Genomic DNA, 26,836 nt, shown 5'->3' with positions numbered 1-26,836 from the left:
AGCTTGTATTTCACTTGAGAATACAGAATTATAAAAGATTACATTTTATGGCAGAGCTGCAGCATAAAGTTATTAATATGTTCATCTTTACACGCAGTTGCTAAATCCAGTGAGTCATCCTACCAATGCTAGAAAGGCACAAATTAGACAAACCAAGATATCTGCACATTCCTATCCCTTTTATTAGCTCTGTAGGTTGCTACATTTTTGGAGTTTGCTAGCCTTTGTCTAAGAGGATGGCAATTCATAATATATTCCAGTCACATATGTTGCCGTTGATCCTCTTTCAGCTTGTTCTTTGAATGCATGTGCACTTCTACCTTTGGCAGCACCCACTGTTATCCCTAATGTGTTTTAAGCCTGAAATAATTGCCATATTTGATCAACAGAATAGTAGTGCACAGCCCAGTTTTGGAATGAGGTGCCTTGATGTCTTTACATAATTTGGACAGACACAGAAAATCAACCTCTGAGCACTTGAATCAGAAGAATACATAAGCATCCAAAAACAAAGAACAGTTTCCAGTTTTCTTACCTTTTCCCTTTAAAAGGCTAGGCAGAGGCCATTGCATTGAAAGTAAACTCCTCACCCTGATTTTCAAACTCCTGGACTGCCTCTGAATGTCTCTGGTTTGTGTTGTGTTTTGCTTCCCCTGACCTTTGCAATCCATGAAGCCGAGGTGTTTTCAGGGCAAGCTGCCTTCTCACTGCCGCCCACACTCATCCCCACAGCAGTGGAGCAGCCCCTTTTGCTCTGAGGTCCTCCTGGCACCCAAGTCCCACCACTGCTCCACACCCTTGCATACTTTCTCCCAGAAGACTCATGTCTGGCTGGAGGCCTGTTAAACAGGCATTCCCCTATAGAGGAATGGTGATATGTACAAGCTGTCAGGCTCAAGAGAGAGAGAGAGAGAGGAAGAGGTGCTCTGAAAGCACTGAGTGATAAAAACATCTTTAAAATAATGTTCTCAGAGAAGCACCTCTCTATATTCTTCTCCATCTCTCTTGCTCTAACAAGGAATGCTTGTAATTGCAAATACTGAATATATTTTCAGATTAATATTTTAGATTGGTCCTTTGGTCCAAGAGACAATTTTATCTCTACTGCTACCAGAATTGAGGTTTTTTATTGCTCTTTGTTAACTGCATCCCTGTGATATATTTATTTGCATGCCAGCTCACTCTTTCTCCAATTCTCTCTCCTTCTATTTCTCTCTCTCTCTCTTTCTCCCTCCTCTCTGCTGCTGCAGAGGATCAAGAGTCATCTAATATGAAATGTTCTGTCTTTAGTACAGAGCAAACGGAATGATTCTTAATTAGCTTTTAAAAATGCTTTGTAGATAAAACCACATTAATCCTCTGACCTTCAGCTCATACAAAAGCATTGTGTTAATTGTCCTGAAAAATAGATAATTCCATTGTTACAAACTCAGAGGTCTAACTTAAAAAAACATAATCATCAGACACAAGGGTCTGGCACAGTCAGACTTCAAAACCTTTTACAAAAATCTATCCAGTGCTACTCTGGATAAAGAAGGAGCTGCATCTCCAAATCCCCTTTAAGGGGCTTGCTGCACCTCAGCAGATATAAGCTTTTGGCTGGCTCTTCCAGAGTTTGTCCTGGTGCTTGGGACACATCAGCCCAGGGGGCTCCAGCCTGCAGCCTGACTGAGGAAAGTGTTAAAGATTTGGTGTCCAACCCAACATGAAAATGAATATACAGAGACTGGTGCTTTCAGGCACTAATAGTTTACTTGCAGATTTTTTCCTGATGGTCCCTTTTCTAGAGTCTGGAGCTACCCTGCTCCTTCTTGAATCAGCTTTCCTAGAAATTATATTCACATCAGCCTTTGTTGCATATTCCTTTCCCAGTTTGTTTTGATTCTCAAAACAAATCACATAGCTCAAATGAGTTTATAAAGCAATAATGATAATCAGCCTGAATCATCACACCATTTCCTACCTAAAATTCTGTTTCAACTGTCATTAATGATCTTCCTGTTATACTTGCATTTTTTTGGTAACAAATCTTATAATTGCTTTAGGAAAATCATCAGTGTCTTTTTTCTCCACTTTCCATATGAGGAAATAAAGGTACAGACATGCAATCCAGGCCAGTTATCCACATATTTATCTTCTGTTTATACATATCTTCTGAAAGCTAAACCAATGCTGGCTGGATTAAAGATCCCAAATTTTTGTACACTTTCACTATTTCCCTTGTGATTAACCAGAGCCATCAGACAATGCAACTGATGTCTAGGAAGAAAATGATTTTGCTCAAATCATAAAGCCTTATCAGCAGGACTAGTGTTAAAGAATCCCTTGGTTCTGACCTCAGTGACAAATATTTAAAGGCCACCACAGTTAGGTACCTCCCTGAGCAGTTCTGGTGTTCAGATCTACATGTCCCAGATCATGGAGCATGATCTGATTTCCATTTTGTTGTGTTAGTGTATGCATGCTCTCAACAGAGTGTACAAGCCCCTACAAATGAGCATTGGAGCCACTCCATAAATAAAGGAACTAGCTTGCAGTGGTTGCACACCCATTTTTTGGATCTACCACACAATCACAGAATCATTTAGGTTGGGAATGACCTTTAAGATTATTGAGTCTGACTATTGATATAGAACTGCCAAGTCACACTAAGCTGTATCCCTACACATTTGAAAATCTTTTCAATACCTTCAGAGCTGGTGACTAAACCATTTCCCTGGGCGGCCAGCTCCAGGGCTTGACAACCCTTTTGGTGAAGAAATTTTTCACAATATCCAATCAAAACCTCCCCTAAACAGCTTGAGTCTGTTCCCTCCTGTCTTATTGCTTGATACCTGTGAGACCAGCACCTGCCTCACTGCAACCTCCTTTCAGGTAGTTGTAGAGAGGAATAAGGTCCTACTTTGAGCCCCCTCTTCTAAAAGCTAAACACCAGCTTCCTCAGCCATTCATAAGATTTGTGGTCCAGACCCCTGACCAGCTCTGTCTCTCTTTTCTGGATACACTCCAGTACCTCAATGACTTTCTTGAACTGAGGGGCCCAAAACTGAACAGAGGTTTCAAGGTATGGCCTCAGCAATGCCAAGTATAGAAGGACAATCTCTTCTCTAGTCTTGCTGGCCCCACTATTGTTGATACAGGTCAGGATGCCATTGGCCTTATTGGCAAGCTGGACACACTGCTGGCTTACTTTCAGCTGGCTGTCAACCAACATCCCCATGTATTTTACTGTCAGCCAGTTTTCCAGCCATTCTTCCAACAGCCTGCAGCACCGCATGCGGTTGTTGCGGCCCAGGTGCAGGACCTGTCACTTGGCCTTGTTGAACCAATTGTCCTCAGCCCATCAATTCAGTCTGACCAAATCCCTTTCCAGAAATTTCCTGCCCTCCAACAGATCAACACTCCTGCCCAACTTGGTATTGTCCAAAAAGTTGACTGAGGCGCACTTGATCCTTTCACCCAGATCATTGATAAAGATATTCATATGGTAAGGATATATCTGTGACACATTATACCGTGTCATATGTTTCGCACCAGGCAGTGTTAGCAGAGGAGGGGAGTGGTGATTTCTCTCTTTAGATACCACAGTAAATCTTTGCCTCCTGAATAGGAAAAGTTTCTGGGGGCTTAAAATTACAGACACCAAGGTACATTTTAATTATAGCACTCTAACAGCCAAGTGAAGTCACTCTGCAGTCAGGAAAGAAGCAAACTAAAAGTTTATCTTGGACATAAAAATTGATAACAGTATCTTATGGCTGCCACAAAACTGAGATAACCAGCTTATTCTTGCTACTCTGTTTCCTAATGATATCAAGACAGCAAGAAAATCTATCTCTATCTTCTTGAAGAATGTTAGTAGTAGGTAGAGCAGAGTGGAGGTGACCAGAAAAGAGCAAACACGACTGACCATGTGCCAGCAAACTTTTGGGCGTGTTGATCACACATGGATTTTCTTTAAAGGACAGTCCTTGCAATTTGAAAACAATCCCACAATGGTTTAGTAGGAAATGGAGGGAAAAGACAATTTTATACACCAATAGTATTTTCTTTATTATTGCCCTCTATACAGGCAGGAGGAGAAATTCCTTTGATCATTTTTAAATTCCTGGTCTGAACAGCAATTTTCAAAATGCATTTAATTTTGTGATTATCTTATATCAGCTTCTACCTTTTCAGTCTCAATATTAAGCCTTGAATTACAATAAAAGAACCACTACTGACACCTGGTGGCAAATTATCTTTTCCTTGCAATCCATATGTCTGAGGTTTTTTGTTTGCTTTCAAATATGGCTATTTAAAAAGAGTTTGCTGAAGTAATAATGAACCTACTATTTATCTCCCCGTGCTGCTTATCCTACTGCCTTCATGGTTATAAATATGTTAGAATGTCATCTCAATGTAACACTATTCTCAGAAGAATAATTTTGGAATGTAAATACTTTCAGTACTGCCAGAGAAGTAAAAATTAATTAAAATATATCTTATGACAAAAGTTATAATTAGAGAAAAAAAGGTTCATGGCTAACCCACTGATATAGAGAAGTAAATGCATACCACATATCCTGAAAAGCTTTGGGCTGATCTAACTGCAGATTAAATGTTTCATCAGGGATACAAATGTTGATCCTAGGTTTTTCCTGATGAGCAAATGGGACACAGACATTTGTAGGAAGACATCTCTGTTCCCTCTCAAGATCAGTGTTTGAAACTCCTTGCCTTACCCTGCCCAGTGCCAGGAGTGTATTTCCAGCTGAGTGTCTGACAGTGTTAAGCAGCCCAGCTTGGACACTGTGATGTGTCTCATGTTCCCTTGTCTGAGAGATGTCACACGACAGATGTCAGCAGATGGGAGGATGATGTGTGTTTCAGAGGAGGCCACAATGTAAGATCTGCAACAGCCAATGAGATGTAGAGACTGACACAATTTAGGTTGTGTCAAGAAAAAAATGGAATTGTGAAATCAGAACAAGAGAGTCTAAGGAATTTTGAAAGTGGTTAGTCACATACAGAAAATGAAACACGTTTATTCACTAGTTTTCTTTCTTATTAAACAATTTCTGAGGAAAAGGTAAAAAACTGAGTCAGGAACTGGAGTGCACATAAAAGTGCTATGATGCATTTTGGATTGACCAGATGGGTTTTCAGAATAGCTTTTACAGCAAGAAGAAGGTAGGAGTTTTGAGTGGTAGAACCCTGTCTGACTCTTTTTTTATCTTTTTATTTTTAATGAAGACACTGGATTGAGTTGACCCTAGCAGCTGCTAAACACCCAAACAGCTACTCCTCATTCCCCTCTTATCAACATGAAGGGGAGGAGAACAGGGAGAGCAAAAGTGAGAAAACTCATGGGTTGAGACAAAGAGATTAATAAACCTCAGCCAGTTGAAGCAGAGGACACCCTTCCCCTGTTCTTCCTCTACTCTCAATTGTTATTGCTGAGCATTGCATTATATGGTAGGGAATACACCTCTGTATTTGGTGTATTCCCTACCATATATTCCCTGTAATTTGGTTCAGATGTTCCAGCTGTGTCATCTCCCAACATTTTCCCAACTCCCAGTAAGCACAGAGTGGGAAAAAGTAAAAGCTCTGATGCCATGCAAGCACTGCTTGGCCATAGGCAAAACTCAAGTTTGCTAACAATGTCTGAGTAACAAATCCAAACCACAGCATCATACAGGCTGCTAAGAAGGAAATAACTTCTCCTTCCCAGCTGAAGTCAGAACAGGAATCTACAGTTTGCATTTATTTGCAGCTAAATGTAGAGAGATTAGGAGAAGAGATAAATGTAAAAATTAAGCAACAGAAAGAATAATTAATGAGTTGCTTTGTGATTTCTCATCAGACAAATGTATAAGAGCAATAATTAAGGAAACATAGTGTGTTATGAGCTGAGATCTGTTTTAGGAACAAACCACATTAAAGCACACACACAAAACAAAGGAGGAACATAAGGACCTTAGAAATGTGTGATTTCCTCTAAATTGTTTCTTACTAATATTCTTTTAACAGTTTTCTCTGCTAGACTGCTCATCCATCTATACATTTTTGCAGAGGTTTAGCTTGTTGTGGGCTTATAAAACCTTTAGCAAAGTCCCTGGCTCTGATTTCATCTTAATTATGATTTCAATTGGTAATATCATTATATTAATCAATGCCCATACACAAAAGCACCTAGCTTTCCCAGATGGATGCAGCTTCAGGTTTCATCTTCTCTACTACAGGCCAATCCATTCCTGATTAATAACTTGCTCATGACTCTATTCTGCATGTTGGGCCCATTCTGATTTTTCCCTTCCTACTGCTCTTCTCCAGCATCCTATTCATAAAATTCACAGGAAGTTTCCTGACATTTTTTCATTAGTAGATGCTTCTGCTTTCACAAACTATGCATGCAGCCATCAGCACTGGCAGCATTTACCAACCCACAGAAATGCTGGATTAGGACTCCTGCACAGTTACCAGCAAGTGATGCAATTTATTTTTTTTTCTCTTATGCAAACAGGGTTTAGGGGCATCTCTTAACTTTGATAAGAATTTTATGTTTGTGGGGCTTTGTACAACAAAATCAAAGAAAGAGGAGATGGAAATGACATACTAGGTCACCTAATCCTTCCTTCTGGCAATGTAGAATAATTCCTTACAGAATATCTTCAAGTGCTTTAACGAGTTTAGTTCTAAATGTCTGAAGTAACTGGGCCTCCATCAATTCCCACAGAAGATAATTCTACAGCCTCACAGATCTCGCAATTAAGAAGTATTTCATTCCAGTCTGCCTAAATTTTCCTTTGCTTAATTTTATCCCATTACTCAGAGTTATGTTCTCTTTTGACACCCAAATATAGTCTTTCTAACCTCAGGGCCAGTTCCCTATTGTCTCATGTTATATTGGCACTTACATTTACATCTGGAAGGTAGCTTTATAACTGACAAGGTGAATGCAAAATTGAGGTTGATACTTTTTCATACAGACATGAAATTATAAAACTTGTAAGAGGGGACACTGACCATGGCTACACATCACCTGTCTATAAAGCACTGAAGAGACTGGAAGTTGCATGTAAAATTGGAGGAAGAACAAAAAAAAACTCACTTGAATTATTTAGAAAGTATGGATTTTTTTTTGTTTCACATAGAAAAATAAAGTACTCAGTTCATCTCTTCAGAAAGAGGTGACTTGGTTATTGTGGATACTAAGTACCTTTGCAGAAAAAGAAAAAAAAAAATATTCCAGCTACAATAGCTCCCTTTAACATAGTAGGGAAAGTTAAACAAGAATGAATGACTGAGAGCTGAAGCTAACTGAATCCTGACTGAAAATGAGGTACATGTTCTTAACACTAAGAGTGATAAACTACCCAGAGCACAGGGTGGATATTGCTTTCCCTGGTGTCTGCAGAAGATGATTGTTTACCTAATGAAAAATACACATCAGCTGAAAAGGTGCCTAGCTGAAATATAGGAGTCTCTGACAACAAAATATCAGACTAGAGAGCCTGATGGTGTGTTCTAGCTCTGAGCATTACAGAGGTATACCCTCAGAGAAATACATAATCAGCTAAAATAGAGTGTAATGAAGAGTCAATGCAGGAGTGCAGCTGGAGACAACTACGTTGCAGGTTCATTGGAAAAATAGAAATTCCTTTCTGCATTACTTTTATAAGTCTTTTTAAGCTGAGCACATGACTGGTAGTCATCCTCTAAGTATTTAGTCTTCTGTGGAAAATAGAAAAGCCTGCTTTCCTAATTGACATTGCCAGAAATCCTCAAATTGTATCTCCCCAAACAGATAAAAACAGAAGGCTAAAAACAGGTTCACAGTGAGGGAGAAGTGAAAAAATCTGTCAGAATAGAGATGCAAACACAGCAGAAAGGAAATTCTCATGGTCTCGATGTGACTTGTTGTTAAGACAAAAGGCAGCTCAAACATGTCCTACACCAAAACTTTAAAGCGCTTAGTGGACTTTGAATTCTATGCTCCATCATCATCAATGATTGACAACATGATTTCAAAGCATGCCTAAATTTGCAGCATATATATCCTGGTGGATGTACAAACACGTCATGGAAGGCCAGACACATAACTCCCATTTATCTTCTGTGAGAATTGAGCTCCTAAACACCTCTTCTGCTTTTATAAAGGTACAGAGGCTGCAAAGTCACCATGGTGTTTCTGTGCCCTATTACCTATTGAAAGAGTTTTTCAACTGGGAATGGTAACATTAATCTATACCAGAACAAAACCAAACACTTGTGCCATTCCAGGACATGGTTATCTTTCAGTGTTCAAAAGATAGAAATCAGATTAAATTCAAAGAGAAGAGTTAGAAACAAGTTTTTTCCTGCCTTCCCCTTGTCTCTCCTTCACCTCACAATAGGAACTGACTCAGTCTTAAGATTGACTCTCCATTGCAATTGATGTGGTGACTCTTCAGGTGGAAGACTCATCTCCTGCTTACTTTACTAGGAATCAGCTTTAGTGGAAATTGATCCTTTCCCATCCTTGCTCATTGTCATGTGAAAAAGGGAGATTTTCTTAAAACCTTAATGTTTGATTAGTCTATCTGTGTCCCAGGAAAACTGAGACCCTTGTGCCCAACCATCCTGTCAGTGTCCCATTACGGGGACTCTTCACTGAGTATTTCACCAGATCAGAGGGTGCTTGGACTGACTTGTTCAGGGTCGTATGCCGAAACAGAGAGACCTCCTCCTGGATCTCCACATCATTACCTCTGCCAGTGATTGCTAGCACCCATTAAGGACTCACATTTACAGTTCACAGAATAGCACTCTATTATTGAAATTGTGACAGGTTTAGGTTGAAGGATTGCCAGTGATAGTGTCTGACTGCAAAAATGTGTTCAAAGCAATGTACTAAGGAGATGATCATTCAGCATGCTTTGAATACAGCTCTTACCCAATATGCGTCCCTGTAGGGGAGAAAAGAGGTTCAGGCCAACAACTGAGCCCAGAAGTTATGATGTAGTCTTCCCTAACTTCTGCTGATTCTTGATTTACTTTTGTATTATTTATGTACATTTAGACAGAGCTCAACTGAGTTAAGTCATGCATCTATACCTTTACTCATTGAGGGGTGGTGGTACCTTGGTGGTGGGTCTCTCAGTATAGTATCTGAGATAATCATGAGACATGCATCAGTCCAAGGAGAGCTATTTTACTAGAGCTGCTGACTTAATAGTAGGTCTTCCCTCTTAATCTCTCTTGGTTTTCAGCTCTTATGTGGCTTATTCACTAAAAAGTACCACCAAATTCCCTCCTGTGCAAGGCTTTTGACAGAATCTGGCTGCAGTCTCCACTCTTTCCCTCTGTTTGGTCCCCCTCAGATTGTATGGTGTGAGGGAAGTTGGATATGTTGACCACGTTCCATCCAGGGAACAGCAATGGTATTTCCCACTGTAATTTACATATTGGCAATATTTTTACTTTCCCATTCCCCCTGCCCCCCAAGTATGCCATACAAAGAAATCCCCAGCACATAAAAAAGTCTCACTGTCTGCTGCAGCTGCCCTGCCTATGAAATGTTAGTAGCATATGAATAAATGCAATGCATTTTTCAGTGGCTCTTTTCCTGAATATCAGGAGTTGAATGCTTCCAAGTTAACACTAAGTACTGCTCCATCCAGATCTGATGTTTTGTGTTTCTTCTTTTCCATCTTGGACTACACAAAGTAGGGAGAGATGTGAGAGCAATGAATATTGTTGGTGAGATCAAGTTGACAAATAATTAGAAATGTCAACCCTTTAATAAATGGAGATAAAAAGGAGGAGGCTTGGGTGCGCACTACCACTCACTTTTTGATGAGTTGGCAAGAGAACCTTCCTTGAGCAAAGCAGAGGAGTGATTTAGTATCTGACAGACAACCTCTTCTGACACTGTACTGTCAATTTCATAAAGACATTTTTGGGGAGATATGATACTAGAAATAATCAAGCATCAGTGTGATAAATAATCTAAAGCCCACACAGGTAACCAAATAAACAGTTTGCCTTTGGACTTCCAGGTATGTACAAAGAACTAGCTGTGTTTTGCAAGCAGCTGGGTGGCATAGCTTTAATTAAAGAATCTAATTTATTTCCTTGACTCTCTTTACACTGGTCTGGGGATTAATGTAATGTTTATTTTTCCAGTCTCATCCAGAAATAACAGGATTAGAATACACCTATGCCTCAAACAATACAAAGTTAATCTCTTTAATGAAGGAAAACTGTTCTATGCCCTCAAAATAATATGTGTATCTAAGTCAGCAGGCCTGATATTTGGGATAATTATTCTATGTTAAATGTCCATACACAGATACATCTACCAGGTTGAAATGACATAATTATGCAGGGTTATTTTCTGCTGTTGCTAAATAGACAAGTTCATGGCTTGACTCACAGTTAGTTAGGAGGAATCTTCAGAGTATGAGATCAGGATGATTTTCTTTTTTTTTCTTTCATTTTACACTTAAAAAATATTTTTCCCTTAACCTTGAAATAAAGCTTTAAAAGCTTTTACTGAGTTTTGATGAGTACATATTAGATAAAGGCATTCATATCACTGAACTGAAAGTATACTTCAGTCTCTTGTGTGTCTTTTCTCTATAAAGGTTCATAGATCAGAAGTATTTCTGACTTAAAGCCTTTACCCTTCACTTTTAGTTATGATCCTTTCAGTAAATGCTCCCAATGGCCATGCTTCTCTCCTGACCTGTTTTCCAAGCAGAGCCAATTTTGTGGTTTGCTATATGTAACTCTGAGAGACTAAGTCAGATAAAGTTATTGAATAATTAGGAAAATAGAACAGAAAAATGTTCTTTAACAGAAGAGTCATACATAACTGTGGTTAGAAAAGCATTGATTTTTAGCTTGATTGCAGTATGTTCTGCATGAAGTTGCTTTCTCATAGATTCTACCTCACTTACAAGAGTATAACTATTGTGTCACCTATAATGATGAATAGATGGACATTTCTTTAAGACTTCACTTCTCAAAGACTGAGAATGTTGACAGAATCTGTGTTCAGAGATAAGAAGATATCTTCTTCCTAGTGATAATGCTTATAGATGCCATTTGTACTTCTATCTCTCCAACAGACAGAAAGAAATGGAGATGTGTTGAGTACAGAAAAAGATATCACAAGGATGCATAGCACACATGCACTCAACAAAACCTATTCTAACACAAAATTCTCTTCTGAATCATTCAAACACTTTGGTGCTGGGCTTTATTAATACAAGTTTAGAGTGCATCCTCCAGCTCTTTCAAGGAAAGATAAAAAATTCTAAAGAAAATTCTCATCTTTTATACCATATACACTAATTCAAATGACAGGTTATTCCAGGGAAATATCTGATTCCTAAGTTTTTGGGAAGTAATGTTATTACTCACATTTGCTACATAAAAACCCACTACATTTTCTCAAAAGGGCTTCAGTTTCTGTAATTAGCTGCACTTGCTTCTTCCTGTGTGTGGATGGCTGCAATCTCATATCATGCTCCTGAGTTTTGCATTTTTAAACCATGTGTGATGAACACCTTTTAGGTTGTAAAAGACCTTTAAGCTTATTGAGTCCAACCTTAAACCCATCACTGCCAAGTCCACCACTAAACCATGTCTCCAAGTGAACACACATACCCACAGGGATGATGACTCAACTATTTCCCTGGGCAGCCTCTTCAAATGCTTGAGCATCCTTTTTTGCAAGGAACTTTTCCCTAATATTCAGTCTAAACACCCTCTGGCACAACTGGAAGCCATTTCCTTTTATCCTACTGCTAATTACCTGGGAGAAAAGTCCAATCTCCATCTTGCTACAACCTCCTTTCAGATAATTGTAGAGAGAGTGACAAGGTCCCCCCAGAGCCTCCTTTTCTCAAGGGTAAACAACCCCGACTTCCTCACTGCTCCTCACAGGGCTTGTGGTTCAGACCCTTCACCAGCTTCATTGCCCTCCTTTGGACTCATTCCAGTCCCTCAGTGATCTTTAAGAAGTGAGGGGCCCAAAACTGAAGAGAGGATTTGAGGTGCAGCCTCACCTGTATCAAGTACAGGGAGATGATCCATGCCCTAGTCTGTCAGGCCACAAGATTTCTGGTACAAAGCAGGATACTGTTCATACGTGAGCATGTATTTAACATGAACAAGTTTCTACCTGCTCTGCAGTAAGAGAGACTGAATTAATTCCAGGAATTACAAAGTAGAAAAGAGAAATCACCAATTAGTAGAACCACAAACCACTATTATACTTGAAATTGGCCATTCCCAAAGTGCAGGCTTTTTCTCACATCCCTCCTCTACCTGCTTTATTTTTTGCTCTATTGAGCGAACCCTTTTAATGATCTTGGGAAATCTGTTTGAGATAACATTTAGCATTTCATTTATGTGCATTGCAAAAACACTTTCTGAAAAGCTCTGGGGCTTTAGGTTACTATCTGCTTCTGATGCTCTGGTGCCCAGGGCTTGCAGGCACTTGCTGGCTACACAGAATATAGAGCTGCCTTGAAAATGGTGTAGTGAGAAGACACTGCAGAGGAAATAACACCTCCAAGCGCTGGTGATGAGAAGGGACTTGGAGACATCAAAGAAATTTAGAAACTATCAAAAAGCCTGAGTGGACAGGAAATACAGACAATACTGAGGTGAAAAGATACCCTTCTCAGGGAATGGATGGAAATTTTTGCATGTTTTTTCCTGCTTCAGTGAAAATAGTCTGTTTACATTTAAGAGTACTATCACCACATTTCCATTGTAATCAACAACAGAGGAATTTTAGTTAGGTAACTCTTTTTTCTACATTATTCAAGCATCTTTACATACTGCATAGGTTATCAGTTAATTTTTAAATTTCTATCTTATAGTCCAGTCTCATGTTGCTTGAGGAAATTTAATTTTAACACACAGAAGCTTTGCATCTGCCCATTTTACCCAGCAATAATAACATAATCTGCAGTTTCCTTTTTTATTTTTTTTTTGCATGCGGAAATCTCTGCAGGCAAAAGATAGAAACACAAAACTTTAGTCTGGGATTCATGACTTATTGGTCTCTGATAGTGAATTTCCATGTCATATCTTGCTTTTATTCTCAAAGCAAGATAGTTAAATTCTGGTCAGAGAGTTTGTTGTGGTCATGTCAGGAACAGCTCTGAAGCAGTAGTGGCACTGTACCTTGCTTTCCCTTGTGCACAACTTCAGCCTCGTTGGTGAAATAAGATGCCTTTCTCATGCCCACCAAGAAATGTAATTTTGGAAAGGCAAGAGTTTTGCCAGAAGTTGTCACAGAGCATATGGTAATATCATGTTCAATGATTAAAACAGGGAACAAACTCAAGGTCTAAACACAAAACTTTTCATGTGGGAGAAATGTTGATATTTCTAAATAGCTCTTTTATGATATTTTACCAAATTTTAGGGGTTCGGTCATATTAAAAATTTAATCCTAGATTAGCATGAGCATTTTTGATAGAGCCTTCATAGATTTTAAGTCTACTAATAAAAATTATTTCTTTATTTCTATGTTGTAGGGAATTTTAAAAATCTTTATTGTAAAATGGAGACATTACACCAGAAAGAGTAATTACTCTGATATAACACCCCTATATGTGGGTATCTGCTGTTTCAGAAGTGTCTGAAATCAAAATTTAAAAATACACTGAAAAGCTTTGAGATGTGGTAAGGTAGAAATTACTTCAGTAATGACATGTAATTAGTGAAAAATTACCAAAAAATAATATAAATTAAAAAGAATCTTAGTAAGAAATTCTTAAAGGCATTCCAGGAATGAACATGTCTCAGAATTGTTGGAATATTATTTGAAATCAATACTATATTTTGGAAATAGTTTTAAGAACTCCAAGTAAATGAAAAAAATTAAACCACAGTATATTTTAATAAAAGGTTTGACAATTCTCCTTTAATTACTACATGCTGAACAACAGCTCATTTTGAAAAATGCTCAGCTATCTGGGGTGTGTTCCTCTTTTACCATTGTAAATCGCATTAGCTGCAAATTGTGCCACTTAATAAATTGTTTCTAAATTCTGGTACATCTGCTAGACTGGGAGCAGACAGCAGTGAGACTGGTCTCTAGGCGACTGTAATTAGGTTTTCCATTCACATGATGGAAGTTCTCAGCCATCAGATGCCACCTGCTATCATTTTTATTTCCAGTCATGTGAACCCTTGCTCAGGGCAGCAAAGGGAACCTCAGCTGTCATACTTGTAAGTTGCAATGTCATGAAAACTCTGCTGTTGCCTTGCACTTGCAAAGCCAGAACCAAGCTCCCAAAGCATGCACTCAATTGACTGTGCTTTGGTTGGTAGTAACAGCCAGGAGTTTTTGGTTTTATTTCTGAAAAACCAACACAGTTTTGATTTCAAAGCACTGGAAAATATTATTTTTATTTTCAACACAATTCTTTCTGATTCTTTAAGTCTCTGATAATTTTTCTGCCATCTTCTCTTTTTATTCTCTGACTTTAAATCATGAGGTGAATTGAATATCAATGTCAAAATAAACAACAGAACCAAGAAATGAGACAAGATTTGTGTGAGTCTCATTAGGAACGTTCTGCTTGGAGAACTATGGTAATGTTGTGAGAGGCATTTTCATCACACAACATATTATCTGTGGATATGTGTAGACTATTACCCAGTCAGTGAGATTTGATTAAGTCCATTCTAGTATGTGATCATCAGGTAGAAAACAGAAGTTGAAAGTGTTAGCTGAGGTTTCAGGTGAGAATTCCTTCTTCCAGTAACTGCTTAACATTTTAATTTTTTCTTTAGTTTTTGATTCAGTGAATCATATCTTCCAGAGGCATCTGGTAATTCCCAGGGTTTTAGTGCTTAGTCCAGATTAGCAGCAGAAGAATCTACTGGGTTACAGCATGTTTGATTAGGATATTATCTACCATTCAACTTGGAAATTGTGGTTGCCCACTAATGTTGAAAATAATTTCTGTTTGCAAATTTGATATTACCAACATGTTCTTTTATAAGCTTCCAAATATAAAGATACAACATATACAAGAATTTTTCTAATTAGAAGGGTTTTAGCTGCTATTTTAACATGGGTCACCATTATCCAAGCTATCAATATACTGTCTCTGAAATACTCATTTATCTGAATAATACTTTAAGGTCTTTTTAATACCCCTAGGTATGTTAGAGTGAGAGATTTCTAGGAAAAAAGACACAGGGAAGCCTTTCAAGAGAGTACAATTTGTGATCCATTTATTTTCCCAAACTCCCTTTTAGTTATCAAAATGATAGGCTGCATGAGCAGATCTCCTGTTCTGAAATGTACAATGTACACTGTTTTATAAATCCATTGTTAAAAAGGTGGAAAAGTTTTTTGAACCCCAGATCTGGAATTCACTTCATAGCAGTGTTTGAAATATTCCATTTTCGAAGTTTGTTTAAACTCAAACAACCAAACTCTGTACCAGAGCACTGGGGCATCCTTGTCTAATAGCTTATTACCAACCTCCTAGGGACTCACTGCCATGAAAAGCACCATATAAGCTTAGAGGGATTTTTTTTTTCTTTGCCCCATGTGTAGTTTAGATGTCATTTGTAGTTACTGTGTACTGGTAGTTTACTTCAAACAAATGCTGATCAAGTCCTGAGGAAAAGATTGAGCTATGTGCTAAAAAGAGGCAAAAAAAAAAAAAAATATACGGCTTTGCTGTTCTACTGAGATACATCTGTGCTAGCTGCCAAATGCTAATTTCTAGTTTGAATTCAAAATTGATCATTTTAGCCTGTAGAGATAAGAACAAAGATCGTATTTGTTTAAATATTTGGTGGTTTCTAATAAAATAATTTTTTAAGTATTACTGTACTTTAGTCTTTCACTAACGACTAAGAGTCAATAAAAGAAAAAGCTGCTCGTTCACCTGAGGGGAGCTTGTACAAGGATGCTTACTTTTTGAGAATACAGACCAGAATACAATTGTCTTCAAATACCTCTGGAGAATAGATATAAAAAGAAAAGGGTGCTTTACAGTTTTCCACAGATGATGAATTATTTTATCAGCTTAGCCTTTTAAAGTCTGTTGCAGGTTTTTTCAAGGAAAGGAAATGGATAGGGTTGTCAGAGGTACCCAAATATTTGAGTTGCAAAGTATTTGCATGGTTTATAGGAGCTCTTTAAGAAAACCTAAATATCAAATGTGTCTTCAAAATTTTATGAAGAATTTGTTTTATTTGGAAATTCCTATTCTTAACTAACATGAAAAAAATACCCACCAAGAAGCAAGAGAACATATTGCTGTTGTTTTTAAGAAAAATACATAATGAATAGTAAAACCTGATTGTATATTAGCTATGTTCCCAGTCACACTCCCATAGCTTAAAAGTTAAACCCTAGACCTCTGCAAAGTAAAAATGAATGAGACAAATTTCTCACTGTCTCAAATTGCACCAGTATGACTCATTGGCCAAGTCATTTTTGGTGTTGCTTTCCATTCAGTTGATATGTGTTAATTGTGCCTTACAGCAGGTAACCATATTTAGGGAATTCAGAAGTCCTGATCAGCTTTCCTTCCTTCTCTAAGATCTACCAGTTGTTAATTTCTTTGCAACTAATTTTCATTGACATGTGTAGATGTAAATGCTATATACCTTCAAAGGTACTTCCATGGTTCAAGGTCCTACACAACCTCCTCCGGACAATTTTCTGTAAATCACTCCATCCTAGTTGGTTAAATATGACTTTACAAATCAAATGTGAGACACCTTGGCTTGAAAAGAATATCCTAACACTATTTGCATCTTCATATTAACATCTGCTATTGGAATCAGGTATTGGTAATTCTTCTGAACTTTAAAAACAAAACAAAAAAAAAAATACACAAACCCCCCAAATTATAAGATTTTCTTACTGGAAAATTTGTCCAGATATAAACTATATTTACTATATGTGATATATTTCAGATTATGGGAAAACACATTGATTCATTCAAAATAAATTATGGGTTTGAAATTTATGAAAGTATATTGTCTTAATAAATGGCAACTTATATGAAAAAAGGAAATAAAGAACTTGAAGGCTTTATTTAGATCCAGTCTGTTATTGTAAATGATGGTGTCAATTTATTTATTTTTTATAACCTCCAGCAATGGAAGATTATTCTGATAAATGATTCATATCACTGCAATATATACCTTTCAAAATTTCCATATCTGGAAACTAATAGGCACTTCTTGAAGGCTTCAATAGGCTCCTTAGCCAGATAACATGGCTGGAAGCTGCCTTCATGATTAATTTCATCTAAATGTGGTAATTATCATACTTTGAAGTAATGCCTGTGGAACATGCTTTCACAGAGAGTTAGTGGAAGCAGAGGATTAACCCAGAAATATTTCAATTCAGAGCAACATATCACCCAGGCAGACATATATTTTCTTCCAAATTTTTCAAGATTATTAGACTACTTGGCAGTCATTTGCATTACCTTATCTCATATCAACTTCTTCACAGCAATTTAGAAAGCAACGGGAAAAAAAGCAACTTTGTATTATTAGAAGTAATGGGATAGTCTTGGATTTGCAAGCAATTTAATTTGACAATTTCTGCCCTGAAGTATTCCTTATATTAGTGTTTAAGAGCACAATTCATTTATCATTTATATATGTTGTGGACATAAGAATTATCCTGTCTACATTCCAGAAACACTATAGTTAATTAGAGAGGATGTTAATTTCCATGTAACCAGCCAGGGGAATACCTTCTACCACTGCTCTCTGCATGCTTTTGTTCTTGTCTCACAAGATCTCCATGAGTAATTTCTTGGTTGTACAGGTGAGACTAGTGAAAAAGGTATGTGAAGCACCAAGAATGTTTCTAAAAATGGGTGATTTTTTACCCAGCTAAAAGCCCTGATGTAGAACAGCACCAAAAATTACAACAGAGAGAAGCTATCTCTGCGTATTTCTGCACACTTATATCACCTCAGTAAAGATTCCAAATCTCTCGGCCATCAGAAAAAAAAGTCCTGCAAAGGTTGCCCAAAAATCCAACCTTAAGTTAGATTGAACAGCCTAGTTAAGTCTTCCTGGTAGATTGTTTGGCCATGTTGCATTTTGATTCAGCTAAGTAATTTTAATTGTATTCAAGTCAACCAGGGATGAATTTTGCCTGCTCCTCCATGGACCATGTGTAGGGCAGAGTTCCTCTAAGTTCAATAGATGGTAAGTACAAAATCATCTAAAGTAGGTCTCAGCTGTGCGATTGTCAACAACTGCAGGAAGAGAGTGCCTTTCCTCACGAGCACATCCTCCCTTGTTTCTGCAGCCTGACCACATGCACATGGTGAGCATCCATAGCTCAGCCACTGCATGTAAGCCATGGTAACTCAGCCACGTGTCAAACCCCACAGATTACTGTGCCCAAATTAAACAAGAGTGTTCAGGGTCACACAAGCTTTCCCATATTTACACTTGGGGTACTATTAGTGCCACTGTACCACAGAACAAACAGAAGCAGAATTAATCAGTGTATCATTCCAATTCACTTTATAGCAAATAAGTTGTTTCACCTCTAAAGCACACACTACGGTTTTCTGTCCACCTTTATTCTTACTATGTTTTTATGCATATGTTTGTTTTTTTTCTCTTACAGATAAAAAAGAAGCTGCTGTATCCAAAGAACTCAAAAGTAAGAAACTACTATCTCTTTTCTATCCCATGCAGTTTCAAAAGTTCATTTCATTAATCCAAAAAGAATAGTTATTAAGTTACTGAAAATACAAAGAAGTAGCTACACCGTTTATAATTGAAAAATTATATGTTTAGACTTCAGCTGCCTCCTACTTTCTTAATCCATTCTTATGCTACCTCTAACTGCACACTCCTCTTTCTGACTGACAGTTTTGCCTTCTCCTCTTTCCTATCACTGTCTTCAGAAACAAAGTTTTCATAGGGGAGGAAATGTCAAATTGAGGTCTCAGCTGAATGTGATCTCAGTGGCAGCAATTTTCATAAATTGGCTGAGAAGGCTCAGAGTTGAACATGCTGAGGAACACCAAATTTATCTTCACAAATGCAAACAAGGACCCCACCTGTCTGGGTAGCTCTGGTTTCATCAGAGAAACTTCTGTGGCTGAAGAGAGATGGGAATTGTGCTCTTCTGGAAAAATAGCTAAAAAATGCTCTGAGAACTTGGTATTGTTTAAAACAGAAGAGCTATGTCTTCCTTTTCTGCAAATTTGCAATCAATGCCTCAACACAGTAAGGACAGTAAGACAGTATCATTGGTAAGGCTTCATCTGCTCAGCATTCTGTTCTGATAGTACAGTATATAAGAAAAATTAGGAAAAATATGGGGCTTTGAAATCTGATTCAAATTCGTAATTAAGGAGTGTAGTGGCTCTCATTTCCATGCATGAACTTTTGTGACTTCTATGGCAGATCAATCTCCTGCCATCCTCAGTTTTGCAGCAATTTCTTAAAAGATTTCTTTTGGCAGTGAAAAAAAAATATATACTTTGGGTTCTTAAGCAAATTTTGCAGAAATATCTAACAAAACATTTCATAGACTTACTCTACAAGTAATGCCCTGTTAGTAAAATAAGAACCTGTTTTCAAGCAGGTCTTAAAGGACTTATTAATTTGCATACATAATTCCTCAGAGCAGCCTTCGAGTGCCTAAATGGAACCTACAGGAGATCTGGAGAGGGACTTCTCACAAGGGTATGCAATGACAGGACAAGAGGTAATGGCTTTGAATTGAGAGTAGGTTTAGAGTGGATATTAGAAAGAAATTATTTACTGTGACGGTGGTGAGGTGCTGGAACAGCTTACACAGAGAACTCTCTGGAAGTGTCCCTTCCCTGGAAGTGTTCAAGGCCGTGCTGGATGGAGCTTTAAGCAACCTGATCTCATGGAAGGTGACCCTGCCTGGCAGGGGCTTTGGAACGAGATAATCTTTAAGGTCCCTTCCAACCCAAACCATTCTGTGATTCCTTTCATGGGCGAATTCCACAGCAGCTGTCATAACAAAACTTCCCATCTTCATCACATGAGTGAAATTTGCAGAGTGAAATTTGCAGAGTGAAATTTGCAGTTGAAAGTAGTTCATGTAAAGGTGCAGAATCATTAACACTTAAATAATTTGTGAATAGCAAACTGGAAATGGTATGCTTGAAAAGGCAGTTTAAACTTTGGGCACCTTTATTTCAATGCTACTAAAAAGTTATACAAAAATTAAATAAATTATATAAATTTTTAGTCAAACATACCCTTAATTTTATTTTTATATTATTTTTGTTTCTCAGATATTTAAAATCAAAATCAAAATCTTTGTATAACACAAAGAAACCTTATCTCATTTTCACAGATGTTATGAAAAAAAGTTTTAAAAATTCAATATCAAGCATACTCTAGCTGAGAGCTTAGAAGGGGATAAATGAAAGAGTCCTGCTATTTCATGTTATGTCCATTTGACATTTGTAGAACATGTGTGTTGGATCTCTTTTGCAAAAATAGGCACTCAGAAAAGGGATACTAAGTAAATTCTTATTCAAGGTCTTCTACAAATTTGCCTGAAGGAAGTGTGTGCACCCCAAATAATTACAATGCTGTGATAATAACTAAGTTAGGATATAATTGTCAGCTGTGGGCTTTTAAATGGATGGAAATAATGCAATCCACATTGCACATGCAAAATATATTTTGTTTTCATTCCATTTCACAAGACAATCTGATGCATCTTTTATGAACTTCTCAAAAGACTGGAGGGGAAGGACTCAAAATTACATTCCTGATTTAGCCATGTTCTTTTTCATTGTAATAATACAGTGACAGATGTGCAGGATTAACTAACATTTTTTGGCATTCTGTAATTCAGCTTGTGATTAAAATGATTAGTTATTTCTTCTCAAGATATGAAAATGTGAATTTTAATTTAACAAACCTTCTAGTTGATACAAAAAATCTTTTGTGACTGTTGGTGAAGTTTAGCTTATGGATATTTGTTATACTATTGTGGTTTAAGTACAGGTTGTTTTGGTAGCTTCTGAGGATAAAAGAAATTACTAAGTAGTAAAAGAGCTAATAAATCTAGTAGGTTACTTAGGTTCTTCTACATGAGGCTAAGATTCCTCAAATCCACATGGGGATGCACACACCATTTGTCATTAGGACCTTCATTCTGCAAGGACAGGCTCTACAAACAATGACAGTACAATGCAAATGCTTCATGAAAAGACTGAGAAAGAATACAGCAATTGTTCTTTCAATTGCAGGATCAAAAATGAAGGCATTCTCCTAATGGTCCTCCATTCTTTGGGATGGAGGGAGATTCCTGGTATAGCAAACTCAGTGGAAGTACTTTGCAAAAACAGCCCAATTTCACCTTTTCTAACCAGGGCCAGTTTCAGATTAGGATGCCACTGTGAATGGCTGTGGGATCTCCTGAGGTACCACTGCTGAATTCACAAAAGTGAATCCTCAACACCTGCCAGAGGCTGGTCCAGGACCTTCTGCTCTCCTAGCTGCAAAATCAGATGCAGAGGCTCCCAGCACACAGCTGGGGCAAGGCCATGCTGAAACCCCTACATGCCTTCTTTCTTCTGCTTTGCCAATAGATATTGAACAAGTGAGCAGAAAAAGCTGAAAGAAGGGATTCAATGCCTAACAACCAGAACTTACTAGCCCTTCATCTGGTTATTATGTTGCTGCCCTTGAGTTTATTGAAGACAACTCAGCCCTTCTCCCTTTAGGTAATCTCTTTGTTTAACTCTTCAGTTCAAAAAAATTTTTACAGACTTCCTCAGTAAGCCTTAGGGTTGTTAAAATATAATGCTTTGTAATAAAGGGTTTCTTTTATTTTTACTTTTTTTTTAAGAGCCAGCAAAAGCTCCTACAGCCAACCCAGCCATCAAGAAAGCAGCAACACCAGGTAAGGAAGAAAAATGTTTGCATGCAGTGTATTTCTTGCACTCTTGAACCAGTTTATTGCATCATAGCACCATCTGCTGGATTGCACATGAGCCAGTGGTTTTTGTTAGTTGTCGGGGTGACTTTTTGTCTGTTTTGCTCTAAATCATTGTGATAATTAATATCACAATATTTGCTAAGAAAAAAATATTTGGCACTGATTTCTACCATTATGTTTGTTCTTGCCTTCCCATGGCAGCTATGAGGTGCCATATTGAGCCATTCTGCAGGGCTTGAGATTAAAAAAATTAATCTGAATATAAAGTCTGAGTTTAAAAGCAATATTTACAGAAACTAATTTCCATGTGAAGCTGTATTTTAGCCCTTTGAGAAGGGGATCTGGTATTTCAAAGTGCTGATCTTACAGTAGGTTGTCAAAATGAGCTCTTGGATAATCATAAATATTCACTGAAAAGACAAGCAAACTTTTTTAAACAAATAAATTCCTATCTGAAATTAGATTGGATTGTAAAAATCTAATAATTTTTATCTATTTATGATCTCATCTGCTTCATAGCCATCTTCAAAAGTGCCACATCTCATTTCTGCATAATTAAATAAAACCCAATATAATGAATTACAAACCTGAAAAGTCATTATATTTGTAGTTTGACTACATCTTATATTAACTATCAAAAAACCCTTCAGGAATTCCAATATGAAAATGTGGGGAGTATAAAACCACAATATTATTGTAGTCTAAAGCAGGTTAGCTGCTGCTGCACTGTGCCATTGAGCTGTGCCTGGTGCTGGCATCCCAGTGGTGGCCAGCCCACACTTCCTCTGCTGCTTCTTGCCTCCAGCTGATGCCCCTGTTTGGATCTGAGATAGCTTTTCTTTTTTTTTTTTCTCCTTTAAGATTGTTTTCTGGCTATCTTTTCTAACTCAGGCTTTTCAGTCGTCTATTTCAGGGCTCTCCTCCACTGAAAAAGGGAATAATAACTTGCATCAGTAGGGGTGAGTGGGAATTGGTCAAGGAGCAGTGCAAGCCAGGAGCACCACAGTTGTCTCTACCACAGAAGGACTCATAACCAGGAATCACAGAGGATGTGGGCTATTGCAGCACATATTGTGTGGCGGTACCAGGCACTGTGTGACACTGGCCTGGGAAACACCATTTCCCCACCAGTGCTCCCTGTCCCTGCCTACTCTGTTTGTTTGACACCACGCTCATCTCTGCTAACACAACAGGGGGAGCAGTGTAAACCACCCCATTGCCATGGCTTACAGCTGAAAGCTGTGCTAGGAATGTGTGTGTGGCAGAGCGTTCAGCCTGTCAGTGAGTCTGGCTCCACAAACATTTACATTCATGTCACTGATAATCTCTTAAAGCAGCTTTGTTACCACAGTGTGTTGTATAGCTAGACCCTTAGAAGTCTCAACAGTACTCTGTAGAAATTATGTTAGAACCATATGCTTATAATTAATTCATTCCACCTGCTTGCATCCAATATTTTTGTTCATGTTTGAAAAATATTCCAATGAGTCTGATTATTGGCAAGAATGGTGATCACAGTAATCTGCTTAAGAAAAAGAAAGGAGGAAAACTGGCATGGCTCCTTATGGAAAAATAAAACAAGTTTGTCTGTTCTGACACATTTCTAAATATCTAGTTTGCCTTAAAAATTATAAAGAGCAGTACATTCTGAGTTCTACATTTTAGTTTCCCCTCCAGTTCTCTGAAAATCAATTTACCACCAGAATAACTCACCATAGCAAAATATTAAATATGCTTGTTTGGCAACATCATAAGTAGACTGCTGCCTATTAGCACAGTAAATTAAATACATTATCCAATTTCATATTTCATTTTTTTCCACATTTCTTATTACATCACAACCTGTACCCAAGAATGCCTAAAGCTCAAGGTTTACTCCTCTTAACAGATTGAACAGACTGGGAGCACAGCTGGTCATCTCACAGTGCATCTACACCACATATGTTCCTGATCTTAATGTCACTGGTTGAGAAATCCCTGCCTAATTCAACATGCACTATTTTAATCTCCCTACATGTATACAGAGAAAGCAGAGAAAGTGAATATGGAGTTTGGAAGTCTGTGAAAATTTCTGGATCTGAAAGCTGACACGATCTAGGAAACCAGCTCGAATAAATTTCCATCACTTAATTTTGAAAGTGGATATTTTCAAACATTATCAGATTTCTCTATCTGGAAAAAATCACCTCTCTGACAGTCATTGGAAAATGGGCTTGAGATCCCAGTATTTGGCTGTAAAGTAAAACAGTTTAGTCGTTATATGCAAGTGATGCTGTTTTGAGGGGAGAAATCAGAGTTGAAGATGTTTTGCTACACATCTTCCTCAGTATCCCTACTTTATGTTGTTCCCATTCCAAATCCTAAAGGCATTCCCTCTTTTTTTTTTTTTTTTTTTTTGCACAGTGAATTGTCTGCCCAGCTGTGCCAGCAGAACAGGTCTGAGAGTGACCTACTCTTACAAAATATCAGTCTGTCTTTTTGCCCTGAGGAGTAGCACAGGTTTCTTTCACAGGATTTTCTCAGGCACCCTTTTGTGTGCAGGGCCCAGCAGGCTCTCTCTGAAGGGTTTCTCAGAGCCAGGGGTGTAGGTGGTGAGTAGCTGCCCCATTCTGACACCTTTTGAAATCTACCTCTTATTGCCATCCCTCTGGAGCCTCACACTTCAATCCTTATCATGCCCTGCAGCTGTAGGTAATTCTGCTGGGCAAGCAGCAGAGTCATCACACCTCGGTTTAGTGACTTTACTGGGTCTGTTTTGTCACTGTGGGAAAATCCAGTGCATGGAGGTGCAGGACAGGGGAGGGAGCACAGGCTCAATGAAACCATGCAGAGAGCATTTCCAGCTAAATTAGCCGGAGGTTGACTGTGTCCCCCGGCAGGCAGCGAGGAGCCTCAGTGCCACTGGTTAGTGCTGGCACTCCTTTAGCTAGGGAGAGGGATGGGAGCAGCTCATCTCTGAGTCCCTCTCAGGAGATGGCCTCCCTTCATAGGCAAGACTCCTGCACCTTCTCCAAGCACCAGTGACAGTGCTTTCCCCTGATAATTTGCCTGATTTGAAAACCAGTTCTAACTCTTTTCAACACTGCAAAAATTAAGTCCTAATTGCTGCTTAGAATTTCCCTGGAATGGTCTTGAAATTTTTAATTAATTTTACAGCATGTTTAACAGATTTTGTACTGTCACTTAACTGCCTAATTACTGGGTTTTAATGCCTAATTTTCCCTATCTTCCTCTCCACAATCAAGCAAAAAAAAAAAATCTTGTCATCACTCACTTTTGGTTCATAACAGAAAATTTTTTTAAGCACAATTTCCCCATTGAAAATCAATAAAATTTAGTCTGGATCCAGAAAGAATAAAAAATATATTACATACAATAGCTAGTTTTAAGGGCTCAAATGTCAGCTACATCCAATCTCCCAAACTGACTGCCTGTTGTATCAAAACTACTATTACTTTATTATGCAACCAATAATTTCTCTGTTTGTAAAAAGAAGAAAGAGGATATTTTGTATGAAATCATGTAGGAAATGGGTCCATGGGGTAAGTACAGACTATTAGAATGCAGGCTATACTTAAAAACTTGGTTAGAAGATGGGTTGTATAGGTTCAGATCACTCAGTCTAAAGCAGGAATATCTACTGGTTTTATTGGTAATAGGCACTATTGACTTAACAGGGAAGTTAATTTAACTCTTGGTTCAAGATAAGTGACTAACTAAAATGGCAGCAGGAAAGCTATTGCCATAAGGTATAACCAGTTTTCATTGACATAAAAAGGAAAAAAACCCAGAAGTTTATGGCACGGGAGGTATATCTGAAATGTAGAAAAGTTTTATCAAGGAGCTGGATTATTGATTATCTTTTAATTATCACCTATAGGACACTAGTATATAGAAAGCTAAAACCATATGTTACAGAAGATTAATTAAAAATCAGCAATTCTATTACATAGTTTAGCAACACAATAGAACAAGCAAAATTATCATGGATTTTTTTGTCAGGTTTCTCAGATTCAAGTCTCAAATCACATGTCAAGGATGTATTTTACTCACAGTCCCACACCCTCTGCATCATTCATCGTGTGTAGATATGTGTAGTCAGTCCAAGGGGAGAGACTTTGAAAATCAGGGTCAAGTTTATGTTACACACCCCCTGTAAGTACTTTTGGAGAAAGGAAAAGGTTCCTGTTTCTCTCTCTCTGTAGGGACATAATAAAGTTTTCCATCCTGCATTCTCTTCAGGATCTTATGTCTGAGGGCCTCTGTGCCCTGAAATTTCTCTTCATAAGCAGCCACTGCACCTGGTGAAAGCATCTCTGCATGTATTTCTGTCATACTGATGTTATCAAGAAAATTATTCTGGTAGCTGGAGTAGGCAGTTCAATTTTCTGTTTCCTGAACTTAACCCTCTCAGATTTTTTCAGAATATAAGCACAGCCATTCTCAGGGTTTATATTCTGGATTTACAGTCTATTTTTTGGTGACAAATGTTAGAGGTAACTTATTGAATGCAGAAGGACAAGTTTTGCAGTCTATTTCTATACAAAATAAATATTCACTCAGCAGGTGTTTATGAAGCAGTAAACAAAACAATGAAGCCCTACTGTATTAATACTGCTGCTCGGGATCTTTGGATTTAGATCCAGGCTCATTCTACAGTCTTTCTGAATTACCAAAGCTTTCTTTTCAGTCCATTTTAGCAAAATTCTACCTCTGTCTCACCACAGCTTTTCAGGAAGTTAAATATAATATCTTTGACTTAGTAATTTTCTTTCCGGTTTTGATGGGATTGTTCCAGGCTTGCCTGTTTTTGTACAGTAGATGGAGATTATCTGAGCTCAATCCCCAGCAATATGCTGAAAGACAGGAGAAATTGAGTTTTGGTCCTCAACT

General features: G+C 37.9%; 1 protein-coding gene across 32 annotated transcripts in view; it reads left to right on the top strand.

Moving 5' to 3' along the window:
* Nucleotides 1-26,836, top strand: part of TRDN (triadin) — a 228,023-nt gene that overhangs the window by 112,926 nt on the left and 88,261 nt on the right. For all 32 annotated transcript variants that reach the window (XM_085576497.1, XM_085576514.1, XM_085576512.1 and 29 more), the window contains 2 exons: nucleotides 18,629-18,664; nucleotides 21,854-21,907. In XM_085576497.1, the coding sequence (XP_085432623.1) occupies nucleotides 18,629-18,664; nucleotides 21,854-21,907 (90 nt within the window). The remainder of the gene's footprint in view (nucleotides 1-18,628; nucleotides 18,665-21,853; nucleotides 21,908-26,836) is intronic.

The sequence above is a fragment of the Lonchura striata genome, chromosome 3 (assembly GCF_050655825.1).
Source record: "Lonchura striata isolate lonStrDom1 chromosome 3, ASM5065582v1, whole genome shotgun sequence".
Taxonomy (NCBI): domain Eukaryota; kingdom Metazoa; phylum Chordata; class Aves; order Passeriformes; family Estrildidae; genus Lonchura; species Lonchura striata.
Note: the sequence above shows the minus strand (reverse complement) of the source record. Positions and strands in the feature narration are given on the sequence as shown.